The sequence below is a fragment of the Cynocephalus volans genome, chromosome 2, assembly GCF_027409185.1.
Source record: "Cynocephalus volans isolate mCynVol1 chromosome 2, mCynVol1.pri, whole genome shotgun sequence".
NCBI classification, from domain to species: Eukaryota; Metazoa; Chordata; class Mammalia; order Dermoptera; family Cynocephalidae; genus Cynocephalus; species Cynocephalus volans.
Genome location: NC_084461.1, coordinates 112350878 through 112376816, shown reverse-complemented (window position 1 = coordinate 112376816; position 25939 = coordinate 112350878). Strand labels below are relative to the sequence as shown.

The window sequence follows — 25939 nt, the reverse complement described above, 5'->3', positions numbered from 1 at the left end:
CCTTTGAAAACATGCACACAGAGTAATCATTGTCTTTAATACTACAGCCTAGGGTTGTCATCCACAGTAAGCATCTGTTGGTCCTGAGCTTTCTCAAACTGCATGTTTCCAAGGTCTCCTTTAATACTGAAGAAAACCTCTCTTTCTGCAATCCTGTGGTGGCATAGCCTGGTAAGGAAGACAGTGGCACCCAGTGGACAAATGTCTGATTGTTTGAGACAGATGCTCCATTCTGTTCCACTCTAAAATATTCTCAAGGACATTCTTAAGAAAGGTCAGTTGCTCCCCTTTACCTATCCTTCTGCAATCCCATTTTTTACAATGTCAATTTAGATTTTAAAATAGGGAACAGGAAACTGTTCTTACAGTTTTTATCTTTTCGAAGACAAGACTAGACTAAAACACTGGAGAAAGCAAAAATCTCAGGATTAATCCTTTTGAGAACAGTGTCTGTATTTGATTGAGCTCTTTCAAAAGTAACAGTGGAGATAGCCAAATATAATAAAATGTTCAACTTAATTAAAAATGTAATATTGAAAATGGCTGCAATATGCTTTTTCACTTCATACTCTCCTTTTCCTCAAACCACTGCCAACTTGCAATTAAATTCACTTGGTTACACAAATTTGGCAACTTCAAGAACTACACTTTAGGACAATAACACAGACCCTGCAACCTAATGCTATTATATAGTTTATCTTGGAGCCATAAAATATACCTGTTTTTACTCTCCAGCTCTTCCAACAATTCTACTGTCTGTGAACTACTTGGGTAGTGAAGCCCTGGTTTATATGTCTTTCTTCCCAAAACACCTAACCAGTGTCTTACTTATAGTATGTACAAAGAATTTGAGTGAAATCCAGTTTCGGTTTTATATATAGAATCTGCTAAACATTGAAAAAATAAATACATCTAATTGTTTGGTGTTATATAAAGGGATCATCCAGTTAAGAATCTTAAATATTAGGAGCCACTTGTATTGGATAAAAATATTTTATAAAGAACAAAAGGAATGGGTATGTTTGTGAATGAATTGAATCTTATGGATTTAAATGAGAAATCATTAAAAGTTATTCAGGTATAAAATAAATATGTTTCTTAGTGCAATCTAATGCCAGTAGGGGTACTCTCTTTTAGTTAGTCATCCAAAAACCCTTCCTGGTTTGGAGGCTCTGAAATTCTTATTTATTTACTTACTTTGCTTTGAAAGGGTAGCTCATGTTCATCATAATGTTCTTTGTAATTCATTATTTTGTCATCATTAGAGGCTTATTTTTGTTTGTTTTAAGAAAAAAACAGTTGGCAAGCACAGGGATGAGATGGAAACTTTCTCAAAAAAGCAATGAACTTTCATTGATTGATTAATTGACACAAGCCCCCTGGTGACTCCCTGCATCAATCACATTTATTCAGTAAACAATAAACACATCCTAAAGTGAAGGATGCACTTTTTTATAAGTTAAAGGAGAAATGGAGGGCATTTGTGTGTGTGTGTGTGTGTGTCACTACTTTACATGTTAATTATACATTTTTTATCATAACACAAGCACATTTTCCCCCTAGTTTCTGCAAACATTCTTACAAAATTCTGATGCAACTAGTTTTAACTGTACAAAGATACCACCTTTTATATTAAAAAAGAAAACTCTTAAAATTTCTAAAATATATTGTCATCCAAATGTATTAATCCATGAGAAATTAATAAACATTTACAACATTGCAGTGTCTCTTCTGTGCTTTCTCCTTCACTGACTATCACCAAGAGTGAGCATCGGTGCCCCCAGGACTGAGGGAGTCCAGACTCCAAGCTGCTTTGCTCTCTGCCGCAAAGCCACTCTTTCCAGGGGGAAATAGTTGCACTATCCTCTACACTATTTGCAAAAGATGAACCTTATTGGGGAACGAGCTAGCCCCTGTCTGAGCTTTACTGATACCCACTGTCTCTGAAATCAGGGGCCTGCTGCACATGCAGATCAATGTCTAGGTCACCCAGTACAGCTGGGTTCCACCTACAACCTGCTTTGCTTGTGTGGGTTTCAAAATCCGAAAGGGAAGTCAATACTTGAAAAACTCTCTTCCAAGTAAACTTTCCTCAAGTAATTCAAGAAAATTACTCCTGTGTTGTTCTGGTACATTTTATTTTCATCTTTGGGTTTATCTGCTTATAATGCAAATATGACTTGCTTATTCAGGAAAACCACTTGCTTAAAGAAGGCTTGTCCAACTCACAGCCTGAAGTGAATGAAAATCAAATAAAATATGAATGTGGAGAAGTTTTAAAGGCTGAAAAGGTCCATACAGTTTAAAGTATTATTATGTTTAAAATGAATGAAAAGCTGTGTATATGTGCTGGTGTGTGTGTGGATGTGTGTGAGAATGTGTATGTGTGTGTGTCAATGGGGCAGAGGTTAAAACGTGTGTATTTACACTTGTTATATGCATGCTGAGGAACACATATTTCCAGTTCCCATGGCAGGTATCACCTGTTCAGATAAAGCTTTAGCTTTTTCTTCTGCTTCCTTCAGGCAAATCTCCAAGGACTCAATTTGGGCCAAAGTAAACGCCATCTGTCCAGTGTCCAGGGACTCTTTCTTTAAAACAATAACCAAGTATTACTTTTTGATATGGATAACTTCCTGAACACATTTCAAACAACTTTATGGACTAAGGATAGACTTAGTAAACTCACACAAATCTCCCCCTTTTCTTAACACAGTAATAAAAAGCAAAACATAATAATAATAAAAAGTCTTGTTTAACAGTTTAGAATCTAAAGGGTGAGTAAAAAATAATGACAATAAACAGCTTTAGAAAGTTAGAAGAAACTTATTCATATTGGGATTTGGTTAACCTAGAACTTTTATTCTTACTTCAAAAGGTTAGAATCAAAATTCCACATTCTGAATGGGAGATGTACCTGGAAAGTCTACATTATTAACATTTACCTATCAGGAGGAACAGGGTCATTTGAACTCAGAGAAGTTCTGTTTCCTCTGGTCTTCACCTTCTTATCACAGTGTCATTAAAGCAAAGACAACACATGTTTTAGAATTAGATCATTCTTTCTCAGAGTATGGCTAATATGACTCAAATCAGCAGATATGTAGACTTTGCCTCTCGAAATTGTTCTAAAGTTATTTTTTGTTAGCTACAAGCTGAAGAGTATGCAATATTGGTATGGAAACATGTTATAGGCCCTAATTACTCTTTGGCTATTGTGACAATTAATTACAGAGCAATATGAAAACTTAAAAAGGAAACCCTCATATGTGCTAGGATTATTACCTTCCTATAGCCTCCTATAGCCCTGGGTGTGTCCTGTTTTCCTGTGAATGCTCCTGCTGCTACAGCTGCTTCTCATTAACCTCATAAAGAATGAACTGTGTTCCTACATATTTTAAAGGTCTAACTGCTTCTTTGTTTTTCGCTTTTGGTTTATGACACCACTGATTTTACACATATACATTTCCTGATGATACAATAGAGCCATCTGGTGGTAAATGGAACAAGCCATAAAAATAAAGCATTCATTCCGTTCCCATAATTGTTCATATTGTAGACTGAGCCTTGAGGCTCTGCCACTGGCCTCTGATTTAAATGGAACTCTATGGAATGAGGGAATGTTGCTATTCTTGCCAACAACCTGGCTCCTAAGTAACTCTGCCACATACCGCTTCATAATTGCCCTCACAAAGTTGCCTTTGGGGATGAACATCTTGAGCTGGAATGGTATTACTAGGGATGAAGTGAACCAATGGTCCTCAGCATCCATGATGGTTCCAATAATTTCAAGAGTAGGTACAAAATCCTCAAAAAACAAGCCTCAAAACGAAATTCTTGTGTATTTACACTTAGAAATAAATGAATGATATAAAACATCTTATTCAGAAAAGGAGAATTGTCAAGACGTCAAACTATCCCAAAAAGATGGGGAACTCCTGATCTAGACTGCTATTTCCAGGGAGAATCTTCCTGTCTGATGTTGGACCTCAAGAGGAAGTTTTTAATATTTGTGTGAGCAGATCCAGCAAGATGAGCTGATCCATTTCTCTTGGCCTTTTTCTTTAAACACCCCAAATTTCCCCAGCCAAGAAGGACAATCATTTCCAGTAAGATGAAAGCAAATGAAACAAGTTTAACTGAAGACCCCTATTAAATAACATAGGACTTTCTGTCAAGATAAACTTAGGAAGTTGTCATGTGTTGTGGAGTAGGGAGAGACCTGAGCAGATTGTGCAGATTGCAAAGTCTGTCTTCTGCACCTTTACCCCAGCTGCAAGCTCCCTCTCTCTGCCTTGTCTTCCTGCTTTCCCTATTCCTTAAGGGAAAGAGCTTATTCAAAGGTGAGCACCTTTTAATGGGAGGCAACTTCATTAACAGAACAAACAAAAATAATTAAGTCAAGAACAATTTCAGAAATAAGTAAATACACAGAATTAGAGGTTTTGGAGGTAGGTGTATGGTTTCAAAGACCCTAAACAAGTTCCGTGTAGTCAGTCATTGTCCCAGTTTTGCAGGATGCAATGGCAGAAGACCAGAAAGATAGGGTTTATCCCATTAATTTTATTCCACTTCCAGGCATGTATGGACACATGCAATTTGTGTTAATGTTAAAAATGAATACTCTCTCTGTGGTTAAAGTAATTGACAGGTAAGTTATATTAATCAATAGTCTGTTTTTTTAAAAAAAAGGATGGTGAGGAAGAATGGGGGATAGAAGGAGGGACAAAAAAAAAAAAAGAAAGAAAAACCAGTCTGTTACATGACATCAAAATGCTGCAAATGTAAGAGATATACAGGTGTTTGAGGATTAAGCTTATGTGTGGATTTCTAAACAGTAAATTCTAGCAATTTAGTGATAATTCCCATTTTACTTTCTCCTTTTTGTCTTAAAATTTTTTACCTGCCAAGCCAATAATCTAAATATATGAGCTAAGATATCCAAGATGATCAAACTAAAGTAATACTAAATAATATTAAAAATTTAATAAACTCTGATTACAGTTAAGGCACCAGACTATTATGCATGTGTGTTAAGGTCGATAGTCTACCAACTGAGTAAATCTTACATGAAATTGTAAGAGTAAACTTTTTTTTTTTTGATTGCAGAGATTTCTCATTTAAGAATTTAGAGGAAAATTTACATATTTTTTTCTAATTTTATTTTTTTTATTTCTCTAACCTATCCCACACCTTCTCATTATTCCTTTCTGGGCTTTTAAGGCTTTATGTCTCTGTCCTAAAATGACCTCTCTCTTTTCCCTCAACCACACAAGCCCCTTCCACCCTTAAGGTCTGGTTCAAGGTCTCTGATTGCTCCAGCCTCATGTGTCACTCCTAGAAAGGCCCCTATGTGCAGAAGCCAGATGGGACTTAGCTGAGCATTTAGTAGGAGCCCATTAAATAATTGTTGATTGACTGAAGGCTTAGCAGTCAAGGAAGGTGATTGTACCAGAAGGAGCAGTCTGTCATGCTGAGAGGCTATAACAGTGACTTCTTTGAGCAGTACTTTCCATGCATCTGGCCTGGGACACTGAGAGATCAGAGCCCCAGACAAGTTCTGCTTGCCAAGGCCAGGGCAGTTGGTGCAGCAGAGGACAAGGAGATGACCGTGAAGTTGGGTGATGGTAAGGTTGCTGTAAGGGTCAAATGACATAAAGCAGGTAAACGCTTTGACAGATGAAGCATTCAGTAAATGTTAAAAATTCCATTATTCCAACTCTTTTAAAGAGAATAATGTGATACTAAACCTTTCTAGCTTATTTTAAAACCCTAGTAAAAGCAAATATCAACAGGGATACTTTTGTAACAGTTGCTCAAACAAGAGCAGTGAGAAATACAGTCAAGTACATAATTAAGAACAAAGTTAATGTGCATTTATTTAAAAGCAGGATTGTTATGTAAAAGTTTGGTTACAGCAAATTCCACTCATGTAGAGGAGTATTTTGACGTAAGTTAGTTTTAGAGAATTAAATGTCTCTGACTATCTGAGGCTTCTAACACAGCAGGGTTCCAGCAGCAGCCCCTGCTCAGTAACTTTACAGAGCCAGATAAAACATGCTTTCAGCACGTTTTGCGGTGGTCAAGCTTCCTGTCTGATATTTCATCTATTCACTACTGCTGTCCGTTCCTCTCCCTGCTTGACAGGCACCTACAGTCCCTTCACTCCCTTAGCCTTCTACAACCTGCTCATATTTCTCACACAGACACAAGTCTTTCCCCTGCAGAGACCTTCTCCCCAACCCACCACCCATGCCTCAGCCCCTCACCCTGGCCAGATTTATGTCATCCCTCCCCCCTCAACTGTCGTGATCAGAATTTATTGCACAGTGGAAATTTCATCACTCTCGTGTCCTTTTGTGTTTGGCTTTTGCAGTAGTTTCTTAAGCTATTTCTATTTCTATTTAGGCAAAAATTTAAAAACACAGTTTTCTCAGTTCCAATTCATTGCACTGGAAACAGTATTCCTCTGTGTTTGGGGTTGCCTCCACAGTCCCTTAATAAGATAACTGAATTCAAAACGTGAACAAACTACAAGTAGAGTTTGTAGGAAGTGCCCATCCATATAACTGACCGGGGATGGCCGTGGGAGGACACCACGTGAGCACTGGCTAAGGAGCACTCTGCCTGTCAGCTGGAAGGCCACATTCTGGATCTGACTTGATTCTAAGTCATCGTGTGACTTTGGGCTGGCTGCTTCACTTGTCAGGGCCTCAGCATTTTCATTTTTAAAAGAAGAATGTATTAGTCAGGCCCCAGCAGGAAACAGATGGCCACTCCAATAAAGTGACTGAGGAGAGTTCAGGAAGGGACTACTTACAAAGGTGTGGGCATGGGTAAAGGCATCAGCATAGGATCATGAGGCACCCCCTAGCACCTGCGTGACCTGAAGAGATAGGGCAAGAGGGCATCCCTGATGGGTCTAGAAGGACCATGTGAGGAGAGGATCACAGCCACTGCCAACTTGAGCTTCTACTTGGTAGAAGCAAAAAGGTGGTGGGGTGGGGAAAGGGACCAGGGGAATAAACAGCCTGAACTTCTGTCCTTTCACCCTTTGTTTTCCTGTCTGTCTACCTCCGGCTGAGCTCAACAAGAAGCCAGAGGGCAAGAGAGCCTGAATGACAGGTCTAGAGAGACCAGCTTTCCCAGAAAAGAGCAGAGTTTGGGAAGGGTGAGGAGTGGATCCAGAGGGGGGGAAAAAAACCAACCTCAATCCAAAGGGGTTTAATTATATTAGTGGTTCCCAAATGCCAGCCCATAGATCAATGTTGGTTTAGTGATAACATTTTTACCAGACAGTAACAAAAGGACAAACACAAAAGTAAGAACACTGTGAATTTTCTTTGGCCACATTTATTCTGTTTAGAGGACTGTCCTTCATTCTGAGATTTTGGTCATTCTACTGTTTTTGGTGTTATGAGGATGTTTCTATAACAAATGATGGTGATGGTATATGGAAATTGTTGTGTTTTAGTGTCTTTTCTTGGAAAAAATGGAAAAGTTAGTCTTATGAAATTAATTCTGATTATTTTGGGGGCAAAAATTCTTACTGGTTTATAAAATCCAATAGTGTAGAAACCCCCTACCTAAGTGACCTCTCCTAAATTGTGGATTGAATGTTTTGTCAGGTGGCCTTTCTGGAAGTGGTCCCTGAATTCCTCTGGAGCCAGTTCGAGATGGACCTGCATTCTGTATCGGGTTACCTGCCTTAACAAGTTTCCAGGATTCTACTTTTCTAGAAAGAAACAATTTCCCAAAGGTCAACCTTTCATCCTGTGAAAGATTTAACTACATTTCCATTTCTATAGCATCAATGATAGAATAAAATAAAAAGATATTGTTGGCTCAGATTCTAATTTATAAAGATTGTTGGCATGGAAGTTGAAAAGAAATGACCCTGTGACATTTGATAGCTCCATAAATAACTTTAAATAATGGCTTACTCCAAATTCTTAACACCTCAGCTCTCATTTCAATTCAGTTCAAAGCAATTCAATTTATTTACATTCAAAAAATATTTATTGAGGACTCCCTATTTGCCAGGAACTATGCTAAGCAATGGGGAAATAAGTAACAAGACAGACGTGATTAATAACCTCATCTGAATTCTCAGCTTAGAATTTCTCTCCAATACAAAAACCCTGGAATTTGGTTTTATGTAAAAATCAAAAGAATGCCATAAGTTTGGTGGTTAATTTAACACTTTTGTGCTCACTCATAATATTCTGCTCTGTGTTTGGGGACTTTTTGTTTTTTTCTCTTTGATGAAGATTCTGGTAGGTGTTAGAAGGTGGTAAGAGGCATTCCTAACCTATTTTTAAATATTTCAGTTCTATCCAAAATAACATTGCGTTATAGGTTTTTAGAAACCTTGTACAATCAGCATCAGAGGAAGAAAAGGGACCATGTGTCTCTTCCACGGTTTAAATTAAATTTAACAACAGTAAAACAGGGTCTGGATAAGAGGAGACCTGAATTTGAGTTCGTGCTGTGTTACGTGTGTTATAGAATACGTTCTGTGACCTAAAAGTTTGATTTAGCCCTCACCATTTTGACTTATGAGCATCACAAACTCCTTTGAGTACCTGATGAAATCTGTGAATTCTCTTATCAGAGAAAAAAAAATGTGTGAGGTGTGCACATGCTTGCACAAGCACTCCATATGCACACATGTGCATAATTTTGCATATATTTTGGGGTGTTTAAGCACCTTTCTCAATGCCATCCATGTAGCTAAAATTAAGAATTCCTTTTTGAGAAGGAATATCGTATTTCAGCTGTTGGAAAATATAGGAAAATGGTCAGGGCCCCTCAGATGTTCAGAATCTTGCTGAGCATTTACCGTGAATAGGTTGTGTGTGGGTGGAGCTAGTGCACCTGCACAGCACCACCACCTTGGCTGGAGCTTACTGCCTCAGGCGGCCACTGCACATGCAGCCATGCTTTCCAACCTATGGCTTCCAAGGACCTGTTTGCCAGTTACCTAGCTCATAGACCTGTGTGTGAAGGGGTCTGGTGACCAGCTTGGTGTGTGTGGGGTCTGGTGACCCAGCCTGGCATGTGAAAGGTCTGTGACCCAGTCTGCAATGGGCTTGAGGGGTCTGTGAGCTCCAGACCCAGCCCTAACCCCCAAAATGGCCCAGTTGGCAAGATTACAGGCAGGTAAAAGAGCCCAACAACTGGTGCAGTCATGTAGCTTTACAATTGGCATCACGAATAGGATTAAAAGAGCTCTATAACTGGCAGAGTTGGCAGGATTCCAACATTAGCCTTGCACTACAATTGGCATAGCCAGCAGGATTCTGAGCAGGTACAGGAGCCAAAAACCCTTGGAAGGGGAGGAAATGTGGCTATCCTTGAGCATGTAGTGCCTGGTGGCCACTTTTCTGCTGACTGGAGCCTGGCTGTTGCTAACTATGCTGCAAACTGATCAAGATTTGCAGCAGAAAGCAGAGTTGTTAGAAGTGTGGATAAATGTCCTGGAGGACAATGTGCAGTGACTGGCCACTCCTGCCTCTCACACCAGGGAAGATGGCCAACCCAGTGGTGAGTTGGCGAAAACCATGCATCTCCAGGCACAGCCTGTTGTGCACAAGAAATTGAGGTAATAAAGCAGCAGAAATGGGGAGAGCCCCTGGCTGCTGCAGCTATGATACCTAGGGGATGGATGGTGTAACGTGCTTTAGAGACAATGTAGTAAATGCATGTTGCATTTGTCTGAAGGCAAATGGCTCAAAGGGGGCCACTTAAACCGATGGCTGGATGGGTGCTGTATAAACCCAAGAAAAGAGTACCACATGCAGATGGGCAGATGACCTGAGGATGGGTGCCCTTGAAGAATTCCAAGTATGTTTTCATCTGGCGAAAGGTGGAAAAGTTACTCTCCATTACTATGTGCCTGTCTCAGTGGCAGTGGTTACAGAAGAGCTGCAGATATGCACAGTGGCAGTGGTTACATCAGAGCCACTCCTTGATGGACTGGGCAAATGCAGCTGTTTGAACTGTGGGTGAATGCTGCTGAACTGCCTGAGACTGAGTGAGTAGCCAGTGTAAGCCGAGCTGACTGAAGTAATTCAAAAGCCAGAATGTAAAAGGGAAGCAGAGCATAAAGATTTGGAAAACTTGCAGCCTGGCCATGAGCTAAAAAAGCAAAGAGCAGGAGAAAAACGCAAGGGTGAAGCAGATAAATTGTTTGCTAAAGACATTATCTTGGTGGTGAGGCAGCCATATGCTAAAAACCAGGACAATGGGGAAAGTGCCCTAAAGGCATTTGAGAAGTCTGGAAGGGTGCCCTACCCATCACAGGCCCTGAGGGCATTTGAGAAGTTTGGGAGAGTGCCCCTCCCATCCTAGAAGGACTGAGTTGTCCTTTCCCACCTCCCCCTCCCCCCAACTGCTCTGCAACAACATCCTAGAATGTAAAACAATAATAATATTAATAAACAAATAAACAAAAAAAAGTTAATAAAATAGATATGTTTTTAGAATTTAATTGAGATGTGTTTGCTTAGGTTTGTCTATTGGTCTAAGCAAATTTATACTGTCTCTGATGTTTTAGGGTCATAAAATTGTTACTTCAGTGATATTTTTGATACTTGCTTAATTTGTTTGTGAACTAAAAACTTGAGAGAACTGGCTGCTGGGCTTTTCCCAAAGCCTAGTTGTCAGCTTGTCTTTGGTTTTAAGCTTCTGAATTCTGTGGTCTAGACAGATGGCCATGATGATGCGGGGGGCATAATGTATCCACAGCACATGGGCCACCAACTGCAGGACAAAACTCAATATGGTCTCCTCCTTGTCTCAGCTCTGCCTCCTGGCTATTCCGGGAGGGACAAAATCCTTTAGACATTATTTTTGTGAGCTCTGTCTTCTGTCTTGGGCTCCACATAGCCACCCTGGATGCCACATGGCCCTGTATGCCACATGGATACTTGGAACCCAGGATGGCTAAAGAAAGGGGACCTATGTCCAATATCTCAAAGGTGTTAGTTAACACTGGTTGATAAAGGTTTAGCTTAGTATGAATAAATTAGACAAATATGAATGGGTTATAAATGAAATTGTCATATTTTCAAAAATTATTTTTAGTAATTCAAAATCTTTAAGTTGTTCTTACAGTTTTGGAGGCTAGGAAGTCCAAAGTCCAGAGAACATATCTGGTGAGGGTCTTGGTGGTGGTGACAGTGACCCAGGGGTCTCACGTGGCAGAAAATGTCAGAGCAGAGAGAGACTAACCTCTCATGTACTCTTCCTTTAAAGAATCATGTCCATGACCACCATTTTTAATCCATTCACTATGACATGGTCCTGCAATCTAACCACCTCTTTGAGGCCTCACCTTTTAATTTACCATAATAGGATTTCCCACCCTCAACAGTTACAGAGGGAATTAAGCTTATAATACATGAACTTTGAGGACATAATTCAATCAATCTACAGCAGTCGTGTTATGTTAAATTAAGTAATAAGTAACCATAAATGTCTAAAGCCATTTCTAAGTAAGTTAAAATACTGAAACATTGGTTAATATATATAAGCTTAAGTTTACATACTTTGAAATTCTGTTTTTATGTAACATAAAACATTTTTTAAAAACTTGTCTCTTCTGAAGTTAGAAATGGTGTTTATCTACAAATATTAATATAAAACAGCTCCAAATTGCTTGCGTTCTATCTAGGTTTTTCACTGGAAATTTTGATTATTAAGAGTTAATTATAGTTAATATATAATTAAAGCTACTAGGTAAAAGAATTCTATATATGGTGCATTTAAGGAAAGTAGGATGTGAGAAAAATAAAATACGTTTTTGATAAAGAAGATTATAAAAGGGCATGAAGAGTGGTGTAATTTTTTTAAAGGAAAAATTTGTCTAGTTCAAAGGGTATTTAAAGGGTATATCAATTTAAAAGAATAAAAAGAAATGTTATACGTGTAACTGAATGGATATAATTGGAAAATTTGTAAGCGCTTATAAAAGGTTTACAGTAATCTTGTGTGATCAAAACTGGCTGAGATTGGATAGATTTGTTCATAAGTTTTTATAGAAATTAGCTGTAGTATTAACAGTACAGTGGTACAAAAGTAAACTTCCTTTTTCTTTTAAATAAGATTTTCATGTAAAATTAATAACAAATAGTAAAAAATTTGTGTTCACCTTTTGTGTAAACTGCAAAAGTAAACAGTAAGTAGGAGAGAGAGCTATGAAGGAAGAGAAAACATAAGACAAAACAGAAGGTCTGAACATGTCATGGAAATGGCTTGTAAAGAGTAAATTTACGAAAGGAATTTTGTGTGTGATAAAGCTGGCTAAAACTAGAAGGGAATTATTTATAGGTTTTTCTAAAAATTGAGTATTAATATCAAAAGTACACTGATCCAAGGCTAGAATTTTCTCCTGTAGGTTGGAATAACAGAATTTTCTCAAAGCACTGGTTTGCTCTTAATAAAAAAATTGTGAGAGTTTTTTTATCTTTTAGGTGACTGGCCTAGAAAACAGATTCCATGTCTTGTCAATACAATTTCTTGTGCTTTGTGCCTTTGAAATTTTTTGTCATTTTGATTTTATTTCATAATGGCTTATGATCCTATTTAATTGAGTGTTTTAAGCCTTTGCTATTTGACAAACTTCCCCAAATCAAATTCTAAAAATTAAATCTTTTTGACTCAGACTAACTTTGAGATGTTGCAAAGGCTCTGGAACTTCTCAAAGGATCTATAAAAGAGAGATATCAAAACTAACTGGACTTATCTGATAGGTTAAATTAAATGGGAAGCATTGGCAAAACAAGAAATGATGTCTGACCTTCTTTTGAGTTATATAGATACGTTGATATGTGTCCCCAAATTGTGTAAGTTTCCTAGAAATCTGTGTCACGGTATAATTGCTATCAGTCATATTCTTGGTTCAGCTGTAGTCTTAAAGGGTTATGTCTTCAAAAAGTTTCATAAAAAGAATGAAAAAGTCTGGCAGGTATAGGTTCATAATAACTTTGAGTTCATACCGTTGGACTGAATTTCCAGAATTCTAAAATGAAGAAATTGGTGGGTTCATGAAACTGCTAACCAAGGTCCACCAGAAGAAAAGCTAATTACAGAAAACTGAATGGACTGATAAATAATTATGGTTTTTAACAATTTCTTTATTTTTAAATGTTGCTCGTTCTTTTAATGCTTTGTTTTCCAGACTTAAGAAAACCTTTTAAGCTATAACAACTTGGTAAAATATATATTTATGAGCAAAAATTGAAATATTTTCTTTTCTTTCTACTTGATCCCTCCAGCATTTTGAAACTATTCATGAGTATTCTTATTTTATGGGAATATATTTACTTGCATAGTTCAATAAGAATCTGTTCTTCTTGTGACAGGACACAATTGGAGACACTGTTTATTTTACCAAGGCTTTGACTGGAATGTCAAATTTCCAGATATGACCAGACTGCTTTAAGGAATTGAGATTGATGTTTTTACGGAGCCAATATAAAGCCCCTTGGAAAGACTGTCCTGATACCTTGTGTACATGATTACAAGGTTCCTGGCCTTGCATTAAGTAAAGGATGTAACTTTCTGACAGGCCAGAACCTCCATATTTTGAAAATGTCCAGAAGAGAGGAATTCACCCAACTAGTACAGGTAACCAAGAGTGAGTCAAGCCTTTGGCTTGGATTCCTAAGAAACAAGAGGTTTTTGAAGGTCAAATCTGAGATTCCTTATAAAAGTCCCAGCAAAACCAACTCAGAAAGAGCCTATATGATAAATCACTATTCTTGCTGTACTTTATGCAAATAAACTAAACTTATTTTGCAAAATTTACCAAATTTATTTGCAAACTTAGTCCTGTCATAAATATCTTTGGCAAAATGAGAAATTTGGAGATAGAAAATTATGTTTCAGAAGAAAACTGTACTACACCTGTTGTTAGATTCTAGCTCTTTCAATCTCTTAGTAAAGTTTGTATCTTCCAGGGTGCAACAGTTCCACATCAAAGTGATGGTGGCACAAGGATTCCAACCCATCCCTTCTGAAGAGGAACTGAGTTCCAGTGAATCACTAGATCAGTCAGTGAGAGATTTTTCACACCTCCAAAATGTAGGCAGGGACTACTCCCATGGCCAGCGGGATGTAGTTTCAGAAGAATGAGACCACCAACCCCTTTCTTCTTAAGAATAAGGAAGATAAAATCTCTCAAGGGAATAAAATCTTTCAGCACTGCACTCTCCCAAGTGAGCCACGGGCCGGCCCGAATAAAATCTTTCAGAATAGGGATGAGACTCAGTCCCTCAATTCAGTCCCTCACCCTATTTTCAAAGAATCCAGCATACCCAGATAAGCTATTTTCAACGAATTCAGCACACTCAGATAAGCTATTTTCACAAACTAAGATAAGGAACGTTTTTTAACCACAAACTTCCCCCAGAAAGTCAGCCAACTCTCACGTGTACACAAAGCTTCAAGGTGACCACTACAACTACCTTCCTGGGGTGGTGGTAATGAGCAACATCACCATCTTGGACCTACTGAGCAGGGACAAGGACCAAAGCCCTAATCGAGCATGTGCCCATGCTGCAACCAGGAAGAACAGAATGGACCACATCCAGAGGTGCAGAATGCTGATGCTGGCCCTTACTCCTTGCCCTATAAAGGACCCTGAACAGCTCCCTTCAGGGAGTTAGATTCCCCATAGCTTTCTCCCTTATGCATACACTCTCTTCTCTTTAAATAAAGTGTTGCTTGCTTTACTGCTGGGTGCATTGTTCATTTTTATAACTTTGCAACCCAAGAACCTGGTCCAGTAACAATTATTCATCGGTTATTTTCAACTATGACTTTGAAAAAAACACTGGAAAGAAAATGGAGCTTCCAGATAGCTGAATACATGGAGGTTTCTGGAGGGTTGTACACCTGGGGAGGGCGTGGAAGCTCCATAGTCCTTCCCCCATACCTCGCCCTGTGCGTTCCTTCCTCAAGTATATGCTTCTCTCAGTTCTGTGAGCCACTCAAGCAAACTAATCAAACCCAAAGAAAGAGTGGTGGGAACCCTGATTTATAGCTGATTGGTCAGAAGTTCTAGGACTTGTGACTGGCATCTGAAGTGAGGGGCAGTCCTGGGGAATGAGCCCTCAACCATTAGATCTGATGCTATCTCCAGGTAGATAGTGTAGGAATTGAATTGAATTACAGGACACTGTGAGGAAAATAGAGTTAATCTAGTCAGGCCCCCTCACCTCATATCTGTCTGGGTAAGATTCAGCACATCTATTGTAAACAAGTTACTTAAGAGTAGTGTTAGTACACATGTGCGCCCATGTACCCCTTGGCTCATTGCCACTATTGTGTACTTTGGTGTATAAGACAACAGCTTCAAACCACTGGCACTGGAGCTCATGTCTGAAAAAAAGCATGTCCACTTTACCGGCTGCTACCCAATTTTTCTTTCTACTACTTGGCTCAGGACCTGCACCAGACAGGGTAGTGGGGTCTGTGACCCAGCCCTACAATTGGCGTAGTTGTTGTCATGATTCTGAGCAGGTAAGGGAGACACTAACTCCTCAAGAGGGGGAGGAAATGTGGCTACCTTCAAGTATGTGGTACTCCGTGGCCACTGTCCTGATGACTGGGGTCTGGCTGTTGCTCACTGTACTATGAGTCAACATGGACCAGGCACTCCAGGAAGTGGTGCAGCTTCGAGATTTGCAGCAGAAAGCAGATTTGTTGGAAGCACGGGTACTTGCCCTGGAGGCTGAACTACAGCAACAGGTTACTCCTGCTTCTAACACCACGGACAATGACGAACCCAATCGTGAATTGTGTGTCCCCTGGCACGATCTGTTGTGCATCAGAAACTGAAGCACAAGCAGCCTATGAGACCGAGTGGATAACCAGTAGGCAATCCACAAGCGACCCAATTCACTACTTATGTCCCCTATACTCAAGCTGAGTTGGTGGACCTAGGGAAACAGTTTCACCAGAAACAGGTCAAGTCCCTAGCTGCTCGGCTCCTGCAGTTGTAGGACCTAGGGGTGGATGGCATATTGTGCTCTGGTGAGGAGGTGGAAAAGTTAGCCTCTATCACCATGCATCTGTCCCTGCAGCAGCAGCTCCAGAATAGCTGCCAATATGCACCGGGACAGGATAACCACTCCTTGATGGAATGCATGAATGCAGCCATCTGGACTGTGTGGACGAATGCTGGAGAACTGCGAGTAGGTGGCAGACATATGCTGAGCTGGTTCAAATAATTCAGAGTTGGGGACGCAGCAGTCCATGTTTAATGTGAACATCTGTGGCTCAGACAATGAATGTTTTATAGGCAGCCTAAGAGACATAGTGCTGCAAAATGCTCCATCAACATCCTTTGGGTCACTGATAGCCATACTGGCCCCATATGTTGGTTGTCCTATACATGAAGTGATGACCATGATGGCCAGTCTGGTTGAGGCAGAGGGGAGGAGACAAATAAAAGTTGTCCAAAAGGTGGCTAAGACTAAACCCCCAAGAAATGCTTGGGATTTTACCCCAAAGGGACCTAGTAAGATCAGCCATATACAGATGTGGCTTGACTTGCTCACAGCAGGGGTTGATAGCAAGAAAACTGACTGGCAACCAAATGCAGTCCTGTTTGCCTTGTGGCAACAATTGTGCCCTGAACAGCATAATGCCAAACTTCCCCAAGAGGCACATAACAAAGTACTCCCAGTGAATCCTAAAGATTTCATGGCTACTTCTGTGGAGGTGGACGGACTGTTCTCTTTTGGCTAGGGACCAGACCGAGGTGCTCATCTTTTGGGGGCAGACAAGGACCGGAGGCCCCGTGTGGAACTAGCAATACACTGGTCTGAGGCAAATGTACAGTGTGTGTTAGCATTGGTGGACACTGGTGCAGAATGTAGCTGGATACACGGCAACCCAGGTAAGTTTCTGGGGGTCACAGTGAATGCTGATGGTTATGGAGAACAGACTATTACAGTCAAGCTGTGTCTTTGCCGCTGAGCATTAAATGATTGCCCCCTCGTGAATATACTATGTATATATCCCCAGTAGTGAAATACATCTTGGGAGTAGATGTACTTTATGGGCTACACCTACAAATGACGGTTGGGGAATTCGAGCTGCAGATAAGGACAGTAAAGCCTGTGTTGTGGGGACATGTTAAACATGACTCATGGGTATTACCCAAGCCAAGACGTGCAGTCAGTATGAAACAGTATCACCTGCCAAGAGGATATGTGGAGATAGTTGCCACTACATTGGAGTTAGAAAAAGTTGGTGTCATTGGTCCTGCACACAGTCTGTTTAATGCCCTGATATGGCCACTGAAAAAACCTGATGGGACCTGGAGGATGACTGGATTATTGAGAACTGAAAAACTAGTGCTTCCTTTGCACGTGGCTATGCCTTCAGTTCACAACTTGATGGATCAGCTGACAACACAACTAGGCACTTATCACTATGTACTGGACCTTGCAAATGCTTTTATCTCTATCCTGATCTTGGCTGACAGTCAAGATCAATTTGCCCTCATCTGGGAAGGAAGGCACTGGATATTTCAAGTGTTGCCCCAAGGCTACCTGCATAGCCCAACCATCTGTCATGGTTTACTGGCTGGGGACCTAGCCAAGTGGACGAGGCCCAACATGGTTACAATGTTTCATTATATAGATGATGTCTTTCTAACCTCTGGTTCTCTTGCAGATTTAACCAAGGCAGCTCCAACACTGCTAGGCCATTTGGAACGTGAGTGGGTTGTATGTAAGGGTCTTACCCTTTGGATATCTATTTGGAAATATCAGCGGTGGATGGTAGGTCACCAACTCCTGTGGGGACAAGCCATGTGGCAAGAGTTATGAGAATTGGGACATGAGAAGGAAGTAACTCTTTCCATGTCCCAGGACACTTCCCCTTAGCCAGTCCGGACGATGATGAAGCCGATGCATTGGCTAAGGTAAGATGGCTGGAGAAAGCCCCAGTGGCTGATGTGGCCCAGTGGTTACATCGACGAATGCAGCATGCTGGTTGCAAGACCATGTGATTGATGGCTCAAAAGTGGAACTGCCCATAAAATGGGAAGAAGTAGTAAACATGTGTTGCATTTGTCTGGTGTGTGCTCAAGAGAGTCCACACCCCCACTAGGTGCCTCATATGGATGGGCAGATAACTCAAGGAAGGGTGCCCCTGACTCAATGGCAAGTGGATTTTGTGGGACCACTGCCAAGTTCAGAGAATTTCAGGTACATTTTTACAGCCATTGATATGGCTACAGGTCTTCTGTTTGTATGATCCTGCAAGGCCCCAGACCAGGCAAGCACTATTAAGGCATTCAATAGCCTATGGCCATGTATGGTTGGCCCCTGGTCATAGAGAGTGATAATGGAACCTACTTTACTGGACATGAAGTACAGAAGTGGGCTGCTCAGTTGTCCATTCAGTGGAAGTTACATGGCCATATCATCCCCAGGCAGTGGGAATGATTGAATGGTACAACGGTCTTCTGAAAAAGGGACTAAGGCTATCTGCCCAACCCCCATCCCTGAAGAGGTGGACATGGCAGTTATGGCCGACAGTCAGGATCTTAAATAAGAGACCCCACAAGGGCAGGCCCTCTCCAGTAGAGGCTCTGTTGCGTAGAGCTGCATCACCTGTTCCTGCATCCACTCTTTCCAGGATGGTAAGCTGGCAGGTATTCTGCCAGAGAGAAGAGAACTCCCTCTATTGGTGCCAATAACCTTTTTGTCTTTTCTTTTTTCTTTTTTTTTTTTTTTTGTCTTTTTCATGACGGGCACTCAGCCAGTGAGTGCACCGGCCATTCCTATATAGGATCCGAACCCACGGCGGGAGCGTCGCCACACTCTGAGCGCTGCACTCTCCCGAGTGCGCCACGGGCTTGGCCCAACCTTTTTGTCTTTTCACCCATAGTACTGTGGCTGCAGGCACCGGAGTTGACTGGATACATACGTACGTTCATGTGGCCAATGTGTCAGCTTGCTGAATATGCACCAAGTTTCCTACCAGTGAGGCTGCAGGATTCCTGTGGAAAATCATCCCAATGACGACTACTAACTGAACATGTGTACGGACGGGGTTTTTGTGGCTAATAGTTGAAAGGATAGAGCTACAGAGACAAGCCTCAAGGTGTATAGAAAATACAATAGATAGGGAGGTTATGTGAATGCAAGGGTCAGTAATCCTCACTGAGGGAACATCACAGCAGATTCCAAACACATAGATTGTATGGTGAGAGACACTGAAGGGGTGGGGTGTGAGGAAAATGGTTAGTTTAGTCAGGCCCTCTCGCCTCATATCCAGCTGGGTACAATTCAGCACATCCATTGTAAACAAGTTACATAATAGTAGTGTTTGTGTGCATGTGCACCCATGTACCCCTTGGCTCGTTGCCACTCTTGTGTAGTTTGGTATATAAGACAGTGGCTTTGAATCACTGGCAGTGGAGCTTGTGTCTGAAATAAAGCATGTTGACTTTGCTGGCAGCTACCCAATTTTTCTTTTGACTACCTGGATTAGGACCTTATGGCACTACAGCAAATGTTGGCATCCTGCTGACATTGCCAATTGTAGCGCTCTTAATCCTGTTCACTATGCCAATTGTCTAGCTACTCAACTATGCCAGTTGTCCGGCTCTTTTACCTGCTGGTAATCCTGCACTGACTGGGCAATTGTTGAGCTAGGGCTGGGTCTGGAGCTCACAGACCCATCGAGCCTATTCACAGACTGGGTCACAAACCCTTCACACGCCAGTCTGGGTCACCAGACCCCTCACACACCAGGCTGAGTCATCAGACCCCTTACGCACAGGTCTATGAGGTAACCGGCAAACAGATCCTTGGAAGCCATAGGTTGGAAAGCGTGGCTGCATGGAGCAGACGCTTGGGGCAGATGCCAGCAAAGGTGGTGGCACCATACATGCACACCAACTCCACCCACACATACACAATTTGTTTATGAATAACGTTGCACCACCCCCAACCTCTCCTGAGGTGAGGGAGCCTGACCAAACTATTCTATTTTCCCAACAATCCACCCCTTCAGGGTCCCTCGCCACACAATCTACACATTTAGAACCTTCTACGATGCTCCCTTAGCAAGGATAAATGACCCTCACATTTACATATCACACATTCCATCCCAGTCCCAAAAATCTTTAGCTTGTTGCAGCACCAACCCAAAAGTCCAAAGTCTCCTCTGAAACCAAAAGCAAAAGTCCTTTCAGCCGTGAAACTGTAAAGAATCAAAAACAAATTTATCTACTTCCAAGATACAGTAGGACAGACATTGGGTACACATTCCCATTCTAGAAGGGAGGAAAAGAAAGGAAAACAGTCCCCAAGCAAATCTAAAACCCAAACAGAGCAAACATTAAGCACACTGGGGCACCTGGATCCCTAAAACATTGGGCAACCTTGCTCCTACAGCTCTACCAGCTGCAGACCATTGAGCTGCCTAGTGGGGAAGGGCAAAACCAAGTAACTACTGAAACCAGAGGGCATAATGTGAAGGAGTTGTGTCATTTTGTAGATCAGTATCACCAACATTTACTAAACGGATTCTGAGAGCAACTAACTTAGGGGCATTGTCTTTGGTTTTAAATGCTACAGAGTGAGAAATATGTTTGAGTTGATGAAAGACCCACAACTTCCATGACTTACTATGGAACAATCACAGATGGCCATGTATGATCCAGACACACAGGAGGTTATTGCTAAGGGAACAGCCAGCCTGTTGAACTGGATAAAAACCACTGTAAGATCTGTTTACCCTGAGAAGGGAGACTGCCCAACTCCTATAAATACTGAGTGGAACACCCCAGATGAAGCAGCCAATATATTTCATATACAAGCCATGTGGGTGGGACTGGCTTTATAATGATTAGGATGCTTACCAGCTGAGTATGCCCATTACCCAGGTCATGATAAATGCTGTCATTAAGGGGACCCCTTTAGTATGGGCACCCTATGTAATCTTGCTGCTGCAAAATAGAACTACAACCAGGGAAACATTATCAAATTTGCTGTCTCAGCTTCCCCTCATGGGTCTTACAGATGCTAATAAAAACATGAGTGTAATTCACAAGAGAATGAGGAAAGATGGGAGAGTCAAAGGACTCATCCCAGAAAGGTGGAAATTTCTAAACAGTTGTTAAGAAATAAGGTAAATAAAGAAAACATTAATAGAGGTGAAACTAAGAGGAAAAAGAAAGAGAAGAATCATGGTACTTATCCCAGCAGAAATCTTCAGATAGTTATTAAGAAATGACATGAATAAAATAGAAATTGATGGGTTAAAACAAAAGTCTTAATACAACACTACTGAACGTTAGGTAGACCAAAGGGAGCTCCTGCTGGTTCCCCAACATTAAAGGATTCCAAACAGGTTTGTTGTATTTCCACTGGTTTGGAGAAATTTAAAAAGTCAGAAGGCAGAGATTGCAATGAGAAATCTGGTCTAAAATTGCCTGAGGCAGTCAGCAGGTAGGTTAATCAAGATAAAGACTGACAAATAGGCAAGAGCCCCTTGGCTCAACTCCCTGCTGGGGACCCAAAGTTTTTTTGCACAAGAGAGAATAAAGGGATGAGGGGACGAAGAAGAAACTTTTGGGGGGCTTCTTGACACAGAAGCCCAAGGCACTGTGATTCCAAAAGCTGTTGATAAAGTCCTAATGGAGGCTACAATTAGGAAAGTAAGGGATGGTGGAATTAATAGAAAAGTACATAAGAGAGTTGGTATATTTAGACATGCTTCATGTGAAGTGGTTGCATCTCTGTGATTTGATTGTATGATGAGGATAGACACTGTATCAGACGGGAATGTTTCCACTACCTAGCACTGTAAAAAATAAGGCTTATAAATCATCCTTCAAGCAATATCAATTGGACCTGCTAAATGGGAACCAGTAAGATTTCCCAATCCCACACGGTGTAGAATGGAAGCTGGAGTGCTGAATGGACACATTCTGTGTTAGCCCTAAATGGAGCCTAGACCGGGCTTTTGCAAAAGTCTGTGTCTCCTGATGATGACCACTGGGACTTTGGACTAGAGAATTTACATTTTTAAACAGGATTATGCTACCTGGGGAATGCAAGGAGGAGATACAAGCAGAAGCATCTTTTTCCCTAGGACTGACTCTGGAATTGTGTGAGATGCTGCTGGATTCTACAGTTCCCTAGAAAGAGCTCTCAACTGACTGACCAAAAGCTGTTGGGTTTATGGATGACAGTTCCAACATGAACAGGCAACATTCTGTTTGGAAAGATGCCACTCTGATCAAAGAAGGTAAAAACAAATCAGTTTGGTGAACTGAACTGCACGCTGTCTTCCTAGCAGTGATGGAAGAATCAAACAGTGGTAAAAAGCCCCTATGTTTGTGGCTTTTTACTGACTCATGGACAAGTGAGGGTTTTTACTGACTCATGGACAAGAGGCCACTGGCCTGGACATTTGGCCAGGAAGAAGGGCAATGGAAACCTGGCCTATTAAAGGGATGCCCATATGGGGCACAGCCCTATGGACATTTAAGAGTAGTGTTAAAATAGAACTTGTCAATGCCCATCAGAAGAGCTCCCTTCCAAGCTTAGAAGGTGACTGGAACTGACAAGTAGGTATCCCCATGTGCTCACTTGAGGTGGCCCCCTGGGTTTATGAAATGAGTGGAGATGGGAATGCTGCAGCAATACAGAGATGGGCTGGATCTAGACGTGTTCCCCTTGCGCCCTCTCAGGCACATAATGCTAACAAGAAACTGTTCTGTCTGTCAGCAAGGGAGGCAGAGACTGCAATGCTTATGCAGCAGATTCTCTGGTGGGAAGGCCCTGAATACAGCTGGCAAGTGAGACTGATGCTGGTAGCTCTGGGGGCTAGAAATGGTTCTTAACAGTTATAGACACTGTCTCTGGACTGGCTTCACTTTGGTGGAAGATGCAAATGCTCAGAGTACTACAGAAAAACCAGAACAAAAGATATTGCACAGATTTGGATGGCAGGCCATCATTTCTTCAAACAGCTGGATTCTACACACTGAACAGGTCATAATGTCCAGCAAGGGGCAGAGAGATGTTTTCCTCAGAATAATAGTTTGATAGAGAAGTGGAACAGACAATTAAAACATTCGTTGTCTAAAATGGGAGGGACGGGGTGCAGACACAAAAAGCTGGCTAACAAACCTTCATGAGTGTGTGCTCACACTCACCATGAGTGGGACTAAAGGACTATCTGCTCTAGATATTCCTCTGTTTTCCTGGTGGATCTAGTGAAGAAGGGGCAGGGAAGGATGCTCGTATTACTATTAAAGTCTTGCCAAAGGAGGATACGCTGTTATAATGACTATGATTTTTTTTTCTTTCTTTCCCATATCACCTCAATCTTTTCCCCCTTCTACCTGGTGCAGTGGTTCTAGGACCAGGTCTTGCAACTGCAAGTGCTGGAAGCAGGGTTGATTGCTAAGCCAGAAACTGTAGCTATGTTTTTAAACTTTATGTCAGAATTCCTAAAGGCCTGATGGGGGTGGGTTGTGCCCTCACCCCACCTGGTAAAATTGGGGTTAACAGTGAAAGCAGCTATATTGCCTGATGGTAAATGTAGCCCACTAGTTCTGCACCTATGTAATTTTATCCTATATGAACGGAAGTAGACTGAGGCAGAGGCACTTGCTAGACTAGTATTGTTGCTTGCAATCTAGACAAGCACAGTGGCCAAACCTAAGGTTCCTTCAAAAGGTGAAAAAGTTTGGGTATTAATGGAGAGAAGGAGGAACAGTAGCTCTGAGTTAAGAAAGAATAAATGGGTTATGCACCAAGGGAAATCCAATATCACATTAACACCTCAAAAGAGACTCAGAGCGAGAGATGACATTGTCTCTTAGCTCAGTTATTCCAGATGCCTGAAAGGCCGAAGCCATATGTTTGCTGAGACTACTCTTGCTTTTGGAACCTGACAAGATCAAATGAAAGCCTGCATACATGAATGGCCTCACCTTGGGAGATATATTTATATGATATAATAACCGATTGGACTAATTATTAATGGCTGAATGAGATTCTAGTAATGTACCAGTGTCTTTTGAGTTGTATATCCTTTTCATGTAAGGGATCTGTGTTCAAAGACAAGGGGGGGATCTGTGAAATATATATTTGATCTTCACCCTCATCTCCTGGCACACAATTCCTAAAATCCTTAGAATCAGTGATGAGTCTTTTTGTATGTTAATGATGGTAGTTTCAAGATAGGGGCTGATCACAGCAAAGACCAAAGTGGAACTTTAAGCCCCACTCCCCAACCTCTGGGGACGGGAGAGGGGCTGAAGGTTAAGTTGATTACTAATGGCCAATGATTTAATCGATCACGCCTATGTAATGAAGCCTCCATAAAAACCACGAGGTCTAGGATCAGAGAACTACCTGATAGCCAAGCACGTGGAGCTTCCTGGAGGGTGCTGAGCCTGGGGAGGGCGTGGAAGCTCCATACCCCTTCCCCCATACCTTGCCTTATGCATCTCTTTGTATGTATCTTTTGTAATATTCCTGTATAATAAGCAGAAAAACGTGAAAACAAAACAAAACAAAAAATGGTGGAACCTCTTGGAAAGACAACACAATAGTGAAATTAATAACCACTCCTCAATTTTTTACTGTGTTGCCAAAAGTATTACATCATCTTTCAAAAAGGTACAAAAGAGGAGACCATTTTCATAGTCTGTTTTTAGCTTTCATTGAACACAGTTGAGAATACCGAATTTTTTTCCCATTCATAATGGGAAGAAGAGAAGAAAATTGACAAAGGAAGACATTTCACAATTTTTGAGGCAATTAGGGAGGTGAATGTAAAGAGCAACAAGCCCTCCAGACCCGCGCTGTCCAGGATGACCAAGCCACTGTCTATGTGTGACTTTTGAGTACTTGAAATGTGGTTAGTTTGAATTAAGATGTATTGCAAGTATAAAATACAAACCAGATTTTGAAGACAGTACAATAAACAAGAATGTAAGATATCTCATTAATGCTTTTAAATACTGATTGTATGTTGAAAGGACAATATTTGAATGTATTGGATTAAATATAATAAATTATTAAAATTTAATTTTACCTGTTTACTTTAAAATTTTTAATGTGGCTACTAGAAAATTTTAAATTACATATATGACTTGCAGTATATTTCTACTGGACAGTGCTGCTTTAGACATTAATGTTGATGATGAAATTAACAATGTAAGTGAAATAGACTATGAATCTTCAGATCATGATTTCCTCCAGACCTATATGAATGGCCTCAAACTCATGAATCAATGAATAAACAACATATCTCTAAGGACAAAAAAGGAAATAGGGTATTCTCATATAGGACAGACTATATCATACAATATTGTGACAAGAACTTGAACTTTCCTGTTTTGCTGAGTATGCGTTATGGTACTCTACCATCTTTTGCAATGTTTTTTTACTTGATACAAAGAGATTTGCTACATTTAAATTTTATTAAAATTTCTAATGAGGTTTTTTACTTCGCCTTTATTCTTTTGTGAGTTATTTGAAAAATGACTTTAAAAATAAAAACTTTAGATGGTTTTATTTGATTCAGATGGCAAACGATAATGACTATTTTCCTAGAAAACTCTTAACTAAGCTAAAAACTTGAGTTATTTGAAAGTTGTCTTGTGGGTACTAGGCTGTTTTTTAGACAACAAACTAGTTCTAACCATTCGGGCCATTTGTATCTCAGTCTTACATGATGAGCTGTCACAAAGAAAGTTATTATGAGATACTTTTTTCAGATTTTCAGTAACATATGAGAACACATTTGGAGGCAAAAAATGCCCAAAGCTGCTGTATTCAGAAGGAGAAAGATTAATAGGATTCAGAATATAGTCATCATCAACATAGATATTTCTATTTTAAGGAAGATTCCAAGTAGTAATAGCCCTTAGGGAAAGCAGGCT

At 40.7% G+C, this 25939-nt stretch overlaps 1 protein-coding gene across 1 annotated transcript in view; it reads right to left on the bottom strand.

Moving 5' to 3' along the window:
- The window catches only part of CCDC192 (coiled-coil domain containing 192), a 174767-nt gene extending 170995 nt beyond the window's left edge, over window positions 1-3772 (bottom strand). The window contains 2 exon segments of the mRNA XM_063087627.1: window positions 2484-2591; window positions 3644-3772. Coding sequence (XP_062943697.1) covers window positions 2484-2591; window positions 3644-3772 — 237 coding nt within the window.
- Between the last annotated feature and the right edge of the window lie 22167 nt (window positions 3773-25939).